Consider the following 12,774-nt stretch of genomic DNA (forward strand, 5'->3'; position numbering starts at 1 on the left):
CTTGCTTTTAGAAGCTCTTAGCCGGGGCGCCTCAGTGGCTCAGTCGTTAAGCATCTGCCTTCGGCTCAGGTCATGATCCCGGGGTCCTGGGATGGAGCCCCGCATCGGGTTCCCTGCTCAGCGGGGAGTCTGCTTCTCCCTCCCCCACTCCCCCTGCTTCTGTTCCCTGTCACACTGTCTCTCTCTCTGTCAAATAAATAAATAAAATCTTAAAAAAAAGAAAAAATAAAACACCAACCATTTAAAAAAAAGAAGCTCTTAGCATAGGAGGGAGATAGATACTTGCACAAACCTGGCCCAGTGTATGATTAGACAGGATTTGGTTACTACTAACAGTTAAGAAAAACTCAAAAACTTACTTTGATATTTTCATTTAGTGTAATAAAAAATGATAGTTCCATTGACTGAGAAGCATTATGGTATAATAGAAAGAAAGATGAGTTTTGGGTTGACCTCTGAGTTACATTCCCTGTTGGATGGGTCACTTTGAGTAAATTAATCAAAGTATCTGAGCTTTGTATTTTGCACTCTATAAAATATAGATAATAATGTCCAGGTTTGTGTCCAAAGCACCTCCTAACGTGTCTGGCATATAGTTGGCACTTAATATTTTTAATAGGATATGAATGGGTAATTTGGGGATGAGAGAAATATAAGGAGGTATGCTGAGCGAAATAAGTCAATCAGAGAAAGTATGTATCATATGATCTCACTGATATGACGAATTCTTACTCTCAGGAAACAAACTGAGGGTTGCTGGAGTGGTGGGGGGTGGGAGGGATGGGGTGGCTGGGTGATAGACATTGGGGAGGGTATGTGCTATGGTGAGTGCTGTGAATTGTGTAAGACTGTTGAATCACAGACCTGTACCTCTGAAACAAATAATACATTATATGTTAAAAAAAAAAAAAAAGAAGATAGTAGGAAGGGAAAAATGAAGGGGGGGAAATCAGAGGGGGAGACGAACCATGAGAGACAATGGACTCTGAGAAACAAACTGAGGGTTCTAGAGGGGAGAGGGGTGGGGGGATGGGTTAGCCTGGTGATGGGTATTAAAGAGGGCACGTACTGAATGGAGCACTGGGTGTTATATGCAAACAATGAATCATGGAACACTACATCAAAAACTAATGATGTAATGTATGGTGATTAACATAACAAAAAAAAAGAAATATAAGGAATCTAGCTTTAACCCTACTGCATATGAGGTAAAGGAGGGAGTATCTCTAGCTCCAGTAAGACATTGGGATAGAGATATGACCTCCAGGGAGCAGCCAAGAGTTTAGCATCACTCATGCTAAAGTGATGATGAAAGCATGAGAGTGGAGGAAAATGCCAGGGAAGAAAATGAAGGAATGGAAAACTTAATCCTTAATTAAGTCTACAGTTAGGGATCACAAATAAGAAATAGAAGGGGTGCCTGGGTGGCTCAGTCGTTAAGCGTCTGCCTTCTGTTCGGGTCATGATCCCAGGGTCCTGGGATCGAGCCCCACATCGGGCTCCCTGCTCTGTGGGAAGCCTGCTTCTCCCTCTCCCACTCCCCCTGCTTGTGTTCCCTCTCTCGCTGTGTGTCTCTGTCAAATAAATAAATAAAATCTTTAAAAAAAAAAAAAGAAATAGAAGCAATAAAAAGATGGAGAGAACCTGGTATCAGAAGAATAGAAAATTAAGCAGGGTAGGTACTTCATGGTGCAAAAGTCAAGGGCTGATAGCATCCCAAAAAGGACATTCAGCTCACAGCAGCTTCTCAGAGCCTGTTGTTCACATAGCCTCCCAACTCGATGTTCAGTGGCACCACATGGAGAGGTTCCAATCACCAATCTTAGGAGTTTTTACACCATGACTTACAAAGCATGACAATAATCAGTGCAATAAATAATCAGTTGCTGTCCTTTGTGGCATAGCTATATGATATTTGACTCAAGTCCTTAAATATTTACACTTTTATTTCTTCAGCACTTCTTTCTATGTCATTCTACCTTCCTTACTCGGCAAGTGACCATATGCTATCGAAGGCAAAGACACAAGGGGAAACTTGCACACATTAATTTAACTACAGACTTTATGAAATTGTATCCAAAAATATACATTAAGAGCCACAAAGTATTCTCAGCTTTGTACTCATCAAAAAGAAAATGAAGTCATTTTTTTCTGGAAATGTCCGAAAGAATAAAATAAGTAGAATAAACAATTTTCTTTCCAGGATGACCGAAGTCCTCCAAAAGCTGGAAGTGACTGTGGACTGCTAAGACCTCTTTCAGGTTTATGTTATCTTATATCTCTTCAGTGGTTTGAAATAGTTCTTCCGCTGAAGTAGTTCCTCCACTCTTGTTCAGTGTTATGCTTTAAGGAATGATGCGTAGAATCCCTGCACTGATGCTTAGACAAATCAAAAGGAGGGCATGCTCCTGAGAGTTTGTTTTTGTGGAATTATTCTTAATCACAAAACAAATTCTCTCAGCTTTCTCATCTCTGTCACAATTATTTGACACACAGGCCTCATTCTTACTCCTCTACTCTTAGATTTTTATAAAGTTAACTTCCTGATGTTACGGGTTCATCTTTGAATAGGAAGCATGAGGCTGACAAAAGCATGGAGCATGGAGCTAAAACAAGAAATTTAATGTTGTTAAATTTCCTGGGGGTGTGTTTTGATCTCCCTCTGTAAGTGGCAGCAGCATCAGTAAGCATTTAACCTAGTGAAGGTTAACAGTTTCCAAAGTCCTAGCATTTGTGTAAAAGATTTATGTCTTTGGTTCAGCTTCCAGGTATCAAAGGACAAAGAAGAAGGTAAAAGAGCAATAAAAGAAGTAGCGAGATGTTAAATGAAAAGAATAGAGATTTAAAAAATCATTTTCCAAATTTAGAGTGCTTAGTCCCAGAAGCCAGTAAGACTCATTAGATAATGTTCTAGATGATGAAATGCAACATGAATAAAAGCAATTCAGATCTGAGCACAGCATTCTATGTCTTTTTTTAGCTCATAAAACATGAATAGCATAAAGAATGCAGTTGGTTAACTACATTTGGATAATTACATTTTGCCACATTAAAAGATTCATAACCCACCTACTTTCCTCATAAAACTCTAGGAGCAATGTTTCATTTTAAGTGTAATTAGCTGAAGCAGTATTAAGGCAAATTTGCCTTATTAACGATTATAACATGTGTTCTATATTCAGTACATCATCTACAATATCCAAGTGGGCCTTCTATCACCTGTAATTGGTAACTACCTAAATATTGTTGAAGATGAGGCTGTTATCTTCAGAGAAGAAAGGAGGCTAACATATCAGGGGGTCCCTATTTCTTCAGAAGGGAGGTGGTACCTGGTTAAAACTTGATGTAAGATTCTCTTGGAAAAGTCTCTTTGGGTACAGCTAGCTCTGTTTCCTCTCGGAATAACACTGGGAACATCAGGGAGTAAGCCTAAGCCAGAGGAAGATAGAGGACTCACTGCTTGCTAGTGCATGTACTCAGAACAGTTTAACATCCTCGGAGAACCTACTGGACAAGTCATTCTCACTGCGTCACTAACTCACTCACTAACCAGGAAGAGAGGTCAGGTCCCCTCGCTATAAATCCAGGGTCATTTCATTAAAGTATAGCCACGGATTTATTTCAATGTTAAGCGGTTTTAATAAGTGCTGATTTACATCTTATACTTAGCTGGACTCTGGTTTTCTAAAATTCCTGGTTGTTTGTGATCCCTCAAAATAAACCTTAATAAAGAAAATCTAAAATCTAAATCAAATATTGGTGTCCTAAATCCATTTTAAGATATCTTTATAATATTTAAACTTTAAAATATTTAATAATATGATTATTTCTATTTGATTTTCAGTGTGTAATAAGACATATAAGGTAGAATTAAACCAAAGATCATACGAATACAGTAATGAATTCTACTATGATGTGGTTTTTTTCTTTATCTCATAATTTCAAAAAATGGAGTATCTTTTGGAATTAAAGATGGTAGCAACAAGCATTATAGTATTGTACAAAATAGACTATGATGATCTAATTATTATGTTACCATGTCAAATCTCTAGCACAAACAATGAAGAATTGAGCAATTATTCCACACATTTTACCACTGGTAGATGAATTTCCAGATAACACTTTCCCATTTTTAAAGAAATTTTAAATATATCTCTTCCTATAAAAGCCCATCAAACCATACATTTAAGTACCAAGGCTAGAACTGGACAATGCTACATCCCTGTAAGCAGAATCCAGGACTTGCTGTGTGAGCCAGAAAACCATAAGAGTTCAAGGACATTCCTTTTATCTTTTACAAGAAATATTTTCCAAGGAAAATTAAATGTTGTTAAACCGATTTAAAAAAAAAAAAGCTGACCAGCCAAGATTTTTTTTCTCATTTTTTTCCATGCATTACCATTCTGCCAGTTTCTCAGAAGAGAAACCTTGAAATCATTGCTGACTTTTTCTTACCTATATTCTTTCTATAATTACTCTCAGCCATATTACTAAAAAATTACTATACTTTATTTCCTTTTCCAAAATCACTCAGTGTCACACAGTGTCAAATTCACCTCTTAGTCAAAATAGTAGATAATATGTATTTAGTTATTGCAAAGGGCAAAGCATTGTTCCAAATATTTCATATACATTGTTTCATTTAATCCTCCAAATATCTGATGAGCAAGATAGTATTTTTCACCTCATTTTACAATAAAAAAAATTTTTTTCTAGAAAAGTCCAGTAACTTGCTGAAGGTCTTAGGGCTAATAGATGATAGAGTTGGAACAGGAATCCAGACAGGAATCTTAACCACTATGGTCTGGCAGACATTAAAGACTCTCTCTATCGACTTCCAATATATATATCTCTGACCAATATTTCTGACCATATCTCCCAATAATTACTAAAATGCTCTCCCTTGTAGCCCGCATATTCTCCTCAGTGGTCTTTAGAAGTCACTGGTATCGAGAAGCACTGAAATTCCCTTCCAATCCTCTCCAATTATTCAAATGCTACCCATCCTTCAGGACTAGGATATGTCTTCTGACAGTTCCTTCCCACTTTGATCTTCTTTTATAATTCTGAAAGGACTTATCAGTTGTGCATAGTGGATAGGACTGTGTGTAAAACATATCTGGGTCTGGATCCCAGTTCTATACCTAATAACCATGTAATTCCGGATAATTTACACAAATGCATTCACTCTCAGCTTATTGTAAAAAGTGAATAGTTATAATGTCTTCCTTACAAAGTTTGTTAAAATAAATGAGATATGGTAAAGAAAATGCTCATAAAGATTAGCTGACACACAGTAAACATGCAATAAATTGCAACAACTATTACTATTTTCATTTTCATTTAGTTCAGCACCTAATCATATACTTCCTTAAAATAAAACAACTCAAATATTGGGGTGCCTGGGTGACTCAGTCGGTTAAGCAACTGACCCCTTGATTTCGGCTCAGGTCAGGATCTCAGGGTCATGGGATCAAGCCCCATGTCAGGCTCTGTGCTGGGCGTGGAACCTGCTTAAGATTCTCTGTCCCTCTTCCTCTGCCCCTCACTCCCTCTCTTAAAAAAAAACAAAAAAAAAAAACAACAACAAAAAAAACAGTTTATCTCAATTCCCAGGCCAATTAAAACTTGGCTTTAGAAAGAAAAAAGTCATATTTTTCATTCTGTTTGTGATTTTTGTAGCTCCTAATGTTCCAATGCTGAGAACTGATAGTCCTAGTAAATGTGTTAAGTGTACAGATGAATTAATTACTGCAAGTAAGGATTCAGAGGAAATATACTAAATAAGTAGGAAGAATTCCATATATAATTTTTATTCATGTATAAAAATAAATAAAATTAGCTGTTTGAGGAATACCTACTTTGTCATTTTAAATCTAGACTTACAATAAAGTGCTTGGAACACTATAGCTGCCAGTAAAAAATGAGGAAGGACAAAGTTAAGGCTAGAAGATAAAACAGAAAATCAAATCCTCACTGACTGAGTGTTGACTACAAAAAGACTTATAAACACACCAGCCAGTCATAACTCTGTAGGTGAGTAGTTTCTGATGTGAAAATATATTACAATTAGCAATGTTGACTTCCTTAGGCTTCCATAGTTAGGGTGGCCCATTCTGGGAGGTCAGATAAGAAATCAGCCTTGACAGGCCTTATTTGTGCCTGTGGTTGAGGTGGACCCCAGTGGGGTAGAAGGAAATTTGATAAGAATAAGTGACCTTTTAGTGTCCTTGTTAAATAAGTGGCCTTATTGAATAAGATGGAGAGAGCATATTCTTTATTGTTAGGCAGGGGCCAATGGAAGACAGTTGCTAGGAAATGTGTCATATATACTATTAATCCCCAGAAGGATAGGTAAAGAGTATTCACTTTAGGTCTGAGAATATCTTAGCCCTGAAGTCCCCAGCATTTCCCCTTGTAAAATCCAATTTTTTTTAAATGGGCTATTTTTCTAGCATTCTGTTGATTCTGTTTTTTGAGTTAAAGCTCTAAATATCTTCGGAAAAACTCCAATGAATTTTCATTAACTTTCACAGGAAAACCTTGGCAATGATTAAATATCTTGGTATAGCATAAATGTATTTTCTTTTCAAAAGAAATACTCTGACAAACATATTTCCCTTAGAATCAGATTCCAAGTTCTGTTGCTTTGCTTTTATGTAGGAAATGCAATTTCATTAGAAAAGTTGAATAACATTTCTTATAACTTAGGGAGATAGTTAGTTTGAAAAGTGACATCTCAGAAGTCTCCAGAGAGAAGCTTTTCTTTTTTCACTACTTTTAAAAAGATTTTATTTATTTATTTGACAGGGAGAGAGAGAGAGAGAGCACAAGCAGGGGGAGTGGCAGGCAGAGGGAGAAGGAGAAGCAGGCTTCCCACTGAGCAGAGAGCCCGATGTGGGACTCGATCCCAGGACCCTGGGATCATGACCTGAGCCGAAGGCAGGCCCCCAACCAACTGAGCCACCCAGGCACCCCCGGAGAGAAGCTTTTCTTTTTCACCTTATAAAAGAATAAGAAATGGCCAAAAGTACTCAAGAAAAATCTGACATACTATTAATAATCTGTATTCTTTCATTGGATTGAAGCTTAATGAAAATGCAAAGGCAAATTTTGGTAGTATCATATGATGGCTTGAAAAAAGAAAAAGAAAAAGTGAAATGAGTTCCCTACCCCCCAGTCCTGACCACATCTGGCTCTGCCACTCAGCGCCCATGGTGGATTTGGCGTGGGTGGGCAGAGTATAATAGTTAAAGTACAAGGGCCCCAAAACCAAAGCCTATGCTCCAAACCTGGTTCCATGACTTCCTAGCTATATATGTTTAAGCAAGTTACTTAGCCTCTCTACGTCTTAGATAGTATTAGTATCTGCCCCAGAAGCTTTTGTTGAAAGGACTAAATAAAGTTAATTTTTGTGATGCTCTTGGAACAGCGTCTGGCCCACAATAAGTGCTGGGTAACTGTCCTTGAGATAGAATAAAAATAGAACAAAAGGAAAAGGGAGAAATTGAAGAAGAAGGAAAGTGAGTGGAAGAGCCCGACTGTAGACATTGGCACACATAGAGAGGAATTGTTGGGAAGTGTGCCCTCTGAGAAGTGAGATAAGGAAACTGAAGATGCATGGGAACCACCAGGCCTCGTTAGCTCCCTGCCCCAATGCTGGTTCCCTCCCTCTGCATGCCCTACCCAGAACTAATATCAGCATGTTTTGAAATCATTTCTTGACTTGTAAATTGATTGTATTGAAAAATCAGCTCCTTCCTGAGAGAAAAATAATTGTACAGCTGTTTTTTGTTTTTTGTTTTTCCCAGGAGGATAAAAATTAGCATACATTTACCCTTTGGTTTAAGTGGCCTCTAACAGGTAAAAACTGCCCTAGGCTATTGGGAATGGCTTTAGGCCCATATACCACACATAATTGTCTAAGCATTTAATAACACGGATCAGAGTGATGATTGTTAGCCTTAGCCACAGTAAATTGAATGATAACCTCTAGAAAGACACCCAGGGATTTTCATTCCTGCTTCTGAGTATTTTATCAAACTCAGACATAGACTTAGTCATTTGTGATTTGGACTGTGCAAAAAGTGAATAATGGAAAAGTAGGCTGTTTGTTGGCTTCCGTCAAGATTTGGGAGGAAGACAAAATATAAACAATCACAATTAGAGAGAAGTTAGATGCTTAACAAACCTGAGAGAATAAATAACTCTCTGGTAAATAATTCTCAAGAAAAGCTTTTTAAAAACAAAGACTTACTAAGAAAAAAAAAAGTCTGGCTTTCAATTAGGCAACTTTTTGTAAAAGAATTATTTTTAGAGTAGTTTTAGGTTCACAGCAAAATTGAGAGGAAAGTACAGAGATTTTCCATATATCTCCCACATCCATACTGCGCTCTGCCTATTCATTTCTCCCTCCTGACACCTGGCAACCACTGATCTCTTTACTATCTCTATAGTTTTGTCTTTTCCAGAATGTCATATATTTGGTATCATACAGTGTGAAGAGTTTTTCAGATTGGCTTCTTTCACTTAGTAATAAGCATTTAAAGTTCTTCCATGTCTTTTCATGGCTTGGTAGGTCATTTCTTTTTTTTTTTTTTTTTTTTTTTATTTGTTTGAGAGAGAGAGAGACAGCGAGAGAGGGAACACGAGCAGGGGGAGTGAGAGAGGGAGAAGCAGGCCCCCCGCAGAGCAGGGAGCCCGATGCGGGGCTCGATCCCAGGACCCTGGGATCATGACCTGAGCCGAAGGCAGACGCTTAACGACTGAGCCACCCAGGCGCCCCTTTCTTTTTAACACCGAATAATATTCCATTGTTTGGATGCACCAGTGTATTTACCCATACACCTACAGAAGGACATCTTGTGTGGACAAAAGTTTTCAACTCTTTTGGGTAAATACCAAGGACTGTCACTGAGTGATCATATGCTAAGAGTATGTTTTGGAAGTGCCTTCCAAAGTGGCCGTTACCATTTTGCATTCCACCAGCAATGAAAGAGAGTTCCTATTGTTCCACATCCTCGACAGCATTTGGTGTCATCGGTGTTCTGGATTTTGGCCATTCTGATAGGTGGTGGTATCTCAATTAGACAACTTTTTAATCAATTTCACTGAAATATCAGAGTAGTATATCCCTCATAATGTTGTCTTTTTTCCTTCTTAAAGGTTTGTTGTCTTTTAGCTCATTCAGTAAAAACTCATTTGTAGATTGTAATGTCCTTTTTAGTGTATGGAGATAAATGTAGTCTAGAAGGGAGAAGTAATCTATAAGGGGAAATAGGTCCTGGATGCTCTTGGCTAAAGAGTCTGTTTAGAGGAGTCTTTGCTGGAGAGCCAGGCTCCAGGAACCCTGAAGCTTCCACTGCAGCTGCTGGGATCCAACTGACTTGATCTGACTCTTCAAGCTTCATGGAACGGTTGTCTTGTTCTGCTCATCCAGCTGGCATAGTTGCTTCAAATAAGAAAATTTTCTCAAGATATTAAAACCCAGCTCTACGCCCAAATAGGAAGTGGGGAACATAGCTTCCGCCTCCTACCAAGGCATCATCTAATCAGAGAGATCACCTTTCCTTAACTGAAATATCTTAAAAATGCTTTCACTCATGTAAGAGAAAGATACAGGACATTTTATATGTGCTCATCACTGGAATACTTTATTTAAGTCAATAAAAATGGATTCACTTTCTTTTTTTTTTTTTTTAAAGATTTTATTTATTTATTTGAGAGAGAGAGAATGAGAGACAGAGAGCATGAGAGGGAGGAGGGTCAGAGGGAGAAGCAGACTCCCCGCCGAGCAGGGAGCCCGATGCAGGACTCGATCCCGGGACTCCGAGATCATGACCTGAGCCGAAGGCAGTCGCTTAACCAACTGAGCCACCCAGGCGCCCTGGATTCACTTTCTTTATGATAAATTGAAAAAATATTTATCTAACTTAGGCCCACCAATATACATTTGTTTTAATATTAATAAAAAATATTTGCATGGTTAATATTTACTTTGTACTAAGTGTTGTTATTCTGTATTTGATGTCTATAGTTCTTACTGTATAAAAATTGTGAAAGAGATAATGAAGCTCTTAGATATTTCTAGCTTTCATTACCAGTAACCCTGCACCATCCACTTCCTTAATGCTTGCCACCAAAATTATTTATTACAAATGACTAAGTCTGTGACTGAGGCTGATAAATACTTATTATTATATCCTCTTCCTTTGTTCTGATTTGGCCCCATTTCCTCCCTTCAAAGTTTATCTGTTCCCTGCCTCAAGTTCTTATAGCCCTGCTTACTGACCGACTACCTATCCAATTTGGTCCAATTATTTGATCAAAGACCATGTTAATATGCAATCCAATAGGAGAAACATCAATGTATTTTAAAGGTTCTCGATGCCTTTAAAGAGCGATGTGTGTATATTTCAGATAATGTTGATGGTTATGGGGGCAGTGACTTCAGTTAGTGGATCCTCTAGGACACTCCCTCAATTAATCCATGTATGTGGTATAGGCTTGATCACATTTGATTTACTTGGTCTGTAATTTTTTACTATCTAATTAGACAAACAGAAATCTTACCTCAACAGTAACATCTCCAGCTTTTCCTCGGTGAGGAATTTCATATGCCTCCATCTGTTGCTTTGTGAGTCGTACTAACTTTTCAGCTAGTTCCCTCCAGCCTTTTCCAAGCTTGACAGCTGAAGTCAGAATAGCAGCCTCTTGGATGAGATGTGCTACTAACCCTTGGCAATCCATCTTCATCAGAGCCTGCAGCAACAATTACATATCACAGTTAAAATCAACTCATTTGGTCTTTCTCCTATACGTTAAATTTTTCATTGTATTTTCTAAAAACTGGAATCCTCTTTCTCACCACACATATATTTGAGGTTTCTAGAATTCAAAAAGCTGATTTACTTTTAAGCAAATCCAACCAGCAAAATACAGAGGGTATGATTAGACCAAAATTAAGGGAGATTTAAGCCCAACTCAGTGACTAATTATAGGGCCTTGGGTAAACCACTCAACTAATATGTTTCTTAATATCCTAATTGGAAAGGGAGGAAGTTGAACTAGACACTTACAAAGATACCCTGAGGTTCTAGCAGTCTATAATTTATCAACCCAGGGATGATTATTCACTCTGCAAAAAAATAATTCCTTTCCTTACCAGAGAATTGGCTACAGGATTTCTCTAAAGAATAAGCACACTGGTGCTGGCAAATATTATTTTACTCTTCATCAAAATGTGATTTAAAACTCCCCAGAATAATGCCTCTTGCACAAAAAATGAGATACTACTACAACTGTGAACAAAGCTATAGATATTTAGACTTTAGAAAATCAACTCTCTCCCTTCACCATCAGTGTAACTGTGTTAAATAGAACCACAACTTAGTAAAGATAAAACACTTAGTCTTCAACAATGCAAAATGGAAAACCATCAGACAGTCTTCCCTTCCCTCCCTTCCCTTCCTTTCCTTCCCCTTCTCCCCTCCCTACCTTTCCCTTCCCTTCCTTCCCTTCCCTTCCCCTCCTTCCCTACCATTCCTTCCCTTCCATTCCTTTCCTTCCCCTCCTTCCCTTCCTTCCCTTCCCCTTCTCCCCTTCCTACCTTTCCCTTCCCTTCCCCTCCTTCCCTACCATTCCTTCCCTTCCATTCCCCTCCTTCCCCTCCTTCCCTTCCCTCCTTAGTTAAGCATCTGAGCTTTGTCAATCACCATGCATATTTCAAACAAATCTATGAGTTTCCCTTTGCCTTGAATAGGTTTTTAAAACATGGGATTAGATCTATCTATATCTCTTCCCTGTTCAAATAAGCAAATAAACATGTGCGATAGTGCCTCGTCATTTAACAGCACTAAAAAGCTTTATCTATCACTATGAAACAATAAGTAAAAATGAATGGCCAAGTAAGGCAACTAGTAAAGCCCATAGAGTATTCATTCCTATGGAAGCATTAGAAAGACCACCCATGGTTTTTATACATTGACTGTATTGGTCCATAAATTTATGGTGAGGAGTTATGACCCCAGAAAAAAGCAGCACTGAGCCAGCAGGCCCTGGAAGGCACTTCTAGTAAATGCTAGAATGGTTTTAGCAATGCTCATTCCAGTTTCTTGTTTTAAGGAAAAGAAATCTGCAGTTGGAGTTATAAAATCTGAGTTTAAAATCCAATGCCACAAAGTATAGGACTTTAGATAAATCACAAAATATCTCTGTTTAATGATTTTTAAAATGGATACCGTGGTAATACCACCCTCTCTAGTGGCCTATAATCTTTATGAAAATTGAATCAGATATTCAAGTGCTTTAGGAAATGTCAAGTGTAAAGTATATAAGGACAACCAGTCTCAAAGTCTAGATATGACTGAGGGTTTTTTGAACCCACAGTCTCTATTAGTTCCCTTCCAGCACTAAAAATTAATATATAATTCAAGAAAAACATGTACTTATTATACAAATAAAGTTTCAAGAGATGGCCTCTATAGCCCACGCTCCATCATCTTCTGGTCAGATAACCAGGCCCAACCCCCCTCCATACAGAAATCCTCAAGCCTTCACTGAGGCATGTTATGAGTTTTTAGGAACTACTGCCTTGAATGAGCTCTCCACCAGCACTGCTTAGTCGGTCACCAGAGCCACTCACTTACTTAGCATACCCCAATATAGTGCAGATATGATTAGACTACAATTTCCAGACCATTTGGCCAAAATAACCTTTTTTTGTCACTAAGAGACACAAGAAAGTAATTTTCAATTCAAGCCTTCATGAGTTCA

The 12,774-nt window shown here is 38.1% G+C and overlaps 1 protein-coding gene across 1 annotated transcript in view; it reads right to left on the reverse strand.

Moving 5' to 3' along the window:
- Positions 1–12,774, reverse strand: part of MACC1 (MET transcriptional regulator MACC1) — a 59,744-nt gene that overhangs the window by 6,351 nt on the left and 40,619 nt on the right. The window contains exon 4 of the mRNA XM_036113150.2: positions 10,573–10,761. Within this exon, the coding sequence (XP_035969043.1) occupies positions 10,573–10,761 (189 nt within the window). The remainder of the gene's footprint in view (positions 1–10,572; positions 10,762–12,774) is intronic.

Source organism: Halichoerus grypus, chromosome 12, assembly GCF_964656455.1.
Source record: "Halichoerus grypus chromosome 12, mHalGry1.hap1.1, whole genome shotgun sequence".
Lineage (NCBI taxonomy): Eukaryota > Metazoa > Chordata > Mammalia > Carnivora > Phocidae > Halichoerus > Halichoerus grypus.